The sequence below is a fragment of the Myotis brandtii genome, unplaced genomic scaffold (assembly GCF_000412655.1).
Source record: "Myotis brandtii unplaced genomic scaffold, ASM41265v1 scaffold478, whole genome shotgun sequence".
NCBI lineage: Eukaryota > Metazoa > Chordata > Mammalia > Chiroptera > Vespertilionidae > Myotis > Myotis brandtii.
The window spans coordinates 1589335-1595884 of NW_005368264.1; the positions used below are offsets into that span (position 1 = coordinate 1589335).

Below are 6550 nucleotides of genomic sequence, written 5' to 3' on the forward strand. Positions count from 1 at the left end.
CCAGCCCCTGGGCAGGACCATGGCCACGGCAGGGCTGAGCTGAGTGGTGGAGGAGGCAGCGCGGCCCCTGGAAGTGACTGCGGGGAGCGGGCGGGACGGCTGGGAAGGCGGTTCTCCAGGGAGGACACTCCCAGGGGCTCCTTAGGGAGAGCAGCTGGAAGGAGAGGAAGCTCAAGTGAAAATGCAATGAGCTCAGAAGCCTTGTTCTAAGGCAAAGCCCTGTAAACCTTTTTTATTTAAAACTAGAGGCCTGGCTTGCACGAAATTCATGCAAGAGGAGGCCTTCCTTCCCCCAGCTGCCAGCACCGGCTTCCCTCTCGCACCCTGACCGACCCGCAGGCACTTGGGACCTAGGCTTCCCTTGCAGCCCTGGCTTTGTCCAGAAGGACATCTGGTCTAATTAGCATATTATGCTTTTATTATTATAGATTATTATAGATGTTTGGAGCCAAAAAGGAAAACAAAGTTAGGAGGGAGGATTTTGCATTAACTATTTCAAATTATTGTATAGTTCTATTAAATAATAACAGTATATCAAATAGTGATGCTTTTTACATTTTACCCCGTGAGGAATTTTACTGTGTTTATCTTGGGCTGCTATTACGATAATTGTCCTGCCTGAAGGATCAAGTTTTACCCATTTAAGGAATTTTATATAGAGTTTTGCTCGCATATATGATACACAGGATAATAATTCAGTAAAAATGGAAAATAGACAGCTAAAATTCTCTCAGGTCTAAAAACCACTAATAGTTGTTCATGTAATATAATCTTAAAAAGAGGAGGACGTGGAACTTTTTAATGACCAAATTGACAAGCAATGTCTGTGTTTTGGTGTACCTCATCTTAAATAACCATATGCCCCCCAAATTACACTGAGTAATTACTTTAGGGGTTTTATCGACCTTTTACTCTGGACTAGTTGCCACTGCCACTTTCCCGCGTCATGCTCCTCCCTCAGTCTAGAAGGCCTGAATTTCAGATTTCTACTTTCTTCCTCTTTGCCAGAGAAAAGTCTAAACACAGTGTCACATACTTTTTGATGGTATTGATCTTGATTTTTCTAGACACTCGCACCCCCCACATCTAAGTACTGGCTGGTTTGCAGAAGTCCCTTCCTCCGTCCTTCCTGCATTTCCAGGATTGGTTCCACGGGACTAAACAAACTCTTAATCTTCACTGGACAGCCAGCTGGCTACACCAAAGGTGATCCTTACACAAAACAACAAGAGGATGGTATCACTGAATGACTGCTTTGAGCATATTAATTTCCAGATGTCTTTTGTTTACCAAACACAATGTGAAAAACAAGGGTATTCATCTACTCTGTAGTGCTGTAACAAAATGCTGCACGCTGGGTGGCTTAAACTACAGAAATTTATTTTCTCACAGTTCTGAAGTGTGGAAGTCCAACATCACAGTGCCAGCAGGGTTGGTATCCTGTGAGGGCTCTCTCCTCGAGGTGCAGACGGCCACCTTCTCACCGTGTGCTCACATGACCTCTCCTCTGTGTGAGCACGTAGAGAGCGAGAGGGAGAGATCTTCCTCTTTTTTTTTCCTTTTTATTGAATTTCTTGGGGTGATACTGGTTAACAAAATTACGTAGGTTTCAGGTGCACAATTCTACAACACATCATCTGTACACTGTATTGTATATTCACCACCCCAAGTCAAGTCTTCATCCATCACCATTTGTCCCCATTATACCTTCCTCCACCTCCCCTCATCCCCCCTCTCCCTGGCAATCACCACATGTTGTCCATATGCATGAGTTTTTCCTCCCTTTTTTTCCTCTTTTGCTCAATCCCTCCACCCCACCCCTCACCCAGCCCCCTTTTCCCCAACAGCTGTCAGCCTGCTCTCTATCTATGAGTCTTTCTCTATTTTTGCTTGTTAGTTCCTTTTGTTCATTAGATTCCACATATGAGTGAAACCAAATAGCACTTGTCTTTCTCTGGCTTATTTCACATAGCATAATGCTGTCACAAACTGTAAGATTTCCTTCTTTTTTATGGCCGAGTAGTATTCCATTTGTGTAAATCACTTTTTTTTTAATTGTCTAAAGTTTTACATAAGTCTCCTTTTTCCCCAATTGACCTCCCGGCCCCAGCCATTTCCAACCCAGGCAAGCCCCCACCGCCCCAGTGTCTGTGTCCATTGGTTATGCTAATATGCATGCATACAAGTCCTTTGGTTTCTCTCTAACCCCCCCCCCCCACCTCCCCTGCCATTTGTCTCTGGATCTATTCTTGTTCATCAAATTATGTTGATCATTATATCCCACATAAGAGTGAGATCATGTGATATTTATCTTTCTCTGACTGGCTTATTTCACTTAGCATAATGCTCTCCAGTTCCATACATGCTGTTGCAAATGGTAAAAGTTCCTTCTTTTTGTATAGTGGCATAGTATTCCATTGTGTAGATGTATCAAAGTTTTTTAATCCACTCATCTGCTGATGGGCACTTAGGCTGTTTCCAAATCTTAGCTATTGTAAATTGTGCTGCTATGAACATAGGGGTGTGTATATCCTTTCCGATACAATCCAACTGTTGATCATTTCTACTATCCCCCCAATTTTGCCCATGCCTATTTGAAGTCAATCTTCATTCTCATCCCTAGCCATACACAACCATTGATCTTCTTTCTGTTGCTATTGATTTGCCTTTTATGGATATTTCATATTAATGGAAATTAATAATATGTGTTTTTTTGCATCTGGTCACTTTCACTGAGCATGTTTTCAAGGTTCATCCATATTGTAACATGTATCAGAACTTCATTCCTTTCTTATTGCTGAATAATATTCCACTGTATGAATATACCACATTTTATTTATCTGTTATTAGTTGATAATACATTTGGGTTATTTCCACTTTTTGGCTATTATGAATAACACATCTATGGATATTCACTTTCATGTCTTTTTGTAGGCATATTAGAGTGGAATTACTGGATATTTATGGTAACTTTATACTTAACATTTTAAGAAACTGCCAATTTCCCCCCAAAATGGCTGTTCCATTTTAAATTTCCCTCAGGAAAAAGACTCTAATTTCTTCAGATCCTTGCCAACACTTACTTCTTTTTGATTTTCTAATTGTATGAAGTGACATCTAATTGTAGTTTTAATTTACATTTCCCTAATGAATGATAATGTTGAGCATCTTTCCATATGCTGATTGGCCATTTGTATATCTTGGTTAAAATGTCCATTCAAACCTTTTGCTCATTAAAAAACAACTTTTAATTTTATTATGGCTTTAGATTTATAGAAAAATTGTGAGGAGAATACAGACTGTCCATATTCCTCACACGCAGTTTCCCCTATTGTTAACATTAGAGTGTGGTACATTTGTCACAATTAACCGAAGTCCACACTTTGCTCAGATTTCCTTCGTTTTTACTTAAGGCCCTTTTTCTGTTCCAGGACCCCATCTGGGACAGCACATTACAAATAGTTGTCATGTCCCCTTAGGCTCCTCTTGGCTGTTTAGCATTTCTCAGACTTTTTTTTACCTTGACCTTTGATAACCTTAGCAGTTTTGAGGAGGATTGGTCAGGTATTTTGTAGAATGTCCCTTCATTGGGATTTGTTGGATATTTTTCTTGTGATTGGGATGGGGTTATGGGTTTTTGAGAGGAACACCTCAGAGGTAAAGTGCCTGTATTAGTCTGCATGGGGCTGCCATAACAAACACCATAGACTGGCAACTTAAACAACAAAAGTCTGTTCTCCCACAATCTGGAGGCTGGAAGTCCAAGATCAATGTGTCAGCAGGGTTGGTTTCTCCTAAGGCTTCTCTCCTTGGTTTGTAGATGGTTCTCTTCTCCCTGTGTCCTCACATGGTTTTCCCTCTACCTGACTGTGTCCTACTCTCCTCTCATATAAGGACACCAGTCATACTGGATTAGGCTCCAACTCAATGACCTCATTTAACGTCAATTACCTCTTTAAAGATCCTATCTTCAAATACAGTCACATTCTAAGGTGACGGGAGTTAAGACTGAACATATCAATTTGGGGTGGGGCATCATTCAGCCCATAGAGTGCCATTCTCATCAGATCAAGGGTCCATGCTATTAACATAATGATGTCGATGTTGACCTTGATCACCGGCTGAGGTGTGTTTGTCAGGTTTCTCCACTGTTTTTTCCACGTAGAGTAGAAATCATGATGTGCAGTCCACACTTAAGTAATGGGGATTATGTTCCATAAAACCCTTGGAAGAAACATAGGGTAAATCTTCATGACCTTAGTTTTGGCAATAGAATCTCAGATATGACACTAAAAGCACAGCAACAAAATAGAAAATAGATAAATTGGAGTTCATAAAAACTCAAAACTTCTGTTATCAGAGGATATTATCAAGAAAGTGAAAACACAGCCTACAGAATGGGAGAAAATATTTGCAAATTATCTACACTAATAAAAGAGAAACATGGTAATTAGCATACGACCGCTACCCTTTTCATTGGCTAATCAGTGAGTATATGCAAATTAACTGTCACTGTTTTCTTGGGATATATTCCTAGAAGTGGGATCACTGGGTCAAATGGGAGTTCCATTTTTAACTTTTTGAGGAAACTCCATACTGTCTTCCACAGTGGCCGCACAAGATCTTCCTTTTTTAAAATGTTTTCTTAATTTTTCTTCTTTAATGGATGGTAGAGACAGGACTGCAAAGTTAGTCCTTTCTTTGTGTGTACAGGAATGCCTCATCTTCCTCTTCTCATATGGCCACAGTCCTATTGGATAAGGGCCCCACCCTTAGGACCTCATTTAACCTTAATTATTTCCTAAAGACCCTATCTCCAAAGACAGTCACTTTGGGATATAATAGTACTTCAACACATGAATTTGGGAGAGGTTCACAAATCAGTCCATAGCAATAACCACAGTACCAGGAAACACAGCAACAATATTTGTGGCATGAGAGGTATTTTAAATACCTTAAATTGAGAATACCTATGTTTAAAGATTTAATAATATATCAGATTTTTAAGTCCAGCCATACTGATGGCAAGGAGATGAGTGTTGAACAGTGGCATAATTAATTTTTATATGGTAGGGACAAATAATTTTTATATGTGTATATATCAGTACACTAATGTTAGATTTCTTTAGAGAAAACTCAGTGAGGGTGGAGTTGAAGAAGTGGAGAAGCCGTAACGCACTGGCTATTGTTAATGGGCATAACAAAAATTCTGAGTGGAATGGAGCTCAAGTAGGTCCTCTGAGTAGAGGACAGAAACGTTAGTATTTATTACTACTGTTGTAGTGCTTTAGATTTTATTTGTTATTTGTTTGTTTTAACAGTATTTACTCTGCACTAGTTTGAACATGAATCAAAGCAGCGATGGATGTGTGAAAAAGATTAGCAGTGTGAATCTTGACAAACTTATAAATGACTTCTCACAGATAGAAAAGGTATGTAAAGATATCAAACAGTTGAAGTGAATAGGGAAAAAGTGGAACAGATTTTGCCAGTGGAAGGAGTTGGAAAGAAAGAAAAATGTACAACCCAAAATGAGCAGGGTAAAGACAATGGGAATGTACTTTGCTATGTAAGCCCTTAAAAATCCATATTTAAAATATATATGGTTTTGGCTCATTTGCACTAATGCATCAAAATGTTTCTGGGTCAAGGCAATAAATAATTGATACAGTTTTGCTAAAGTTAAAGGGAAAATACCTACTTAAATGCCCAAGATGGCCATAAACTCAGGAATGATTTAGTAAGAATTGAAGTAGACTCAGTCCTCAGTGTCTTACCATTATGACTAAAAGGTTTTTTAGTCTTTCCTATTCTACCTCTTCCCTTTCCTTCTCTCTTGCCTAAAAGCAGATCCACTTGAAGTCCTCCCTCCATAACTCTGGACAAGTTTCATGATATGGTATTTTTTAAGAGTCTTATCTCTTACAGACACATAAAGATGGTAATATTTATAGATGAAATAAAATAATGTCAGGGAGTTGCTTTGAGATAAATTCAGAAGTGAAGACAACAGGGAAGTGGCTATAGAAGATACGAGACTGGTCATGAATTGATAATTTCTGAAGGTGTTTGATGAGTTTATAGCAGCTATTATACTATTCACAAAGATATCAGAGAGATATATTCAAGAATGTTTATTTATTGTCTGCAAGGGCAAAAAAGTGGAAACAACACAAATTTTCCTCAATAGTGAACTACTTAAATAAACTGCAGAATATGCATACATGAAACTCAGTGCAGCTATTAAGAGAATGAGATAGACCTATATGTGTTTATATGACATCATCTCAAGAGAATAGTACTAAGTGCAACATAGTACAGAGCAGAGTATAATGTGATCCTTCTCTTCAGGTATCTAATCTAATAAAAGAGAAACATGCAAATTGACCATACCTTTGCTACCCCCCAAGCCACACCCACCGGCCAATCAGAGCGACTATATGCAAATCAACCCAACCAAGATGGCGGCCAGCAGCCACGGAGCTGGAGCAAGCAGGAGGCTTGGTTGCCCTGGCGATGGAGGAAGCCAAGCTTCCTGCCTGCCCTGGCC

At 39.4% G+C, this 6550-nt stretch overlaps 1 protein-coding gene across 6 annotated transcripts in view; it reads left to right on the forward strand.

Annotated features, from left to right (window-relative positions):
- The first annotated feature begins 423 nt into the window (after window positions 1-423).
- The window catches only part of CCDC152 (coiled-coil domain containing 152), a 27145-nt gene continuing 21018 nt past the window's right edge, over window positions 424-6550 (forward strand). Inside the window, exons 1-2 of one of the 6 annotated variants that reach the window (XM_014547522.1) lie at window positions 424-1275; window positions 5339-5432. In XM_014547522.1, the coding sequence (XP_014403008.1) occupies window positions 1247-1275; window positions 5339-5432 (123 nt within the window). In that variant the 5' untranslated portion in view covers window positions 424-1246. Of the gene's footprint in view, window positions 1278-4631; window positions 5433-6550 lie in introns of those variants that run through there. The other 5 variants (XM_005876000.2, XM_014547526.1, XM_014547523.1 and 2 more) reach the window with 5 other exon arrangements.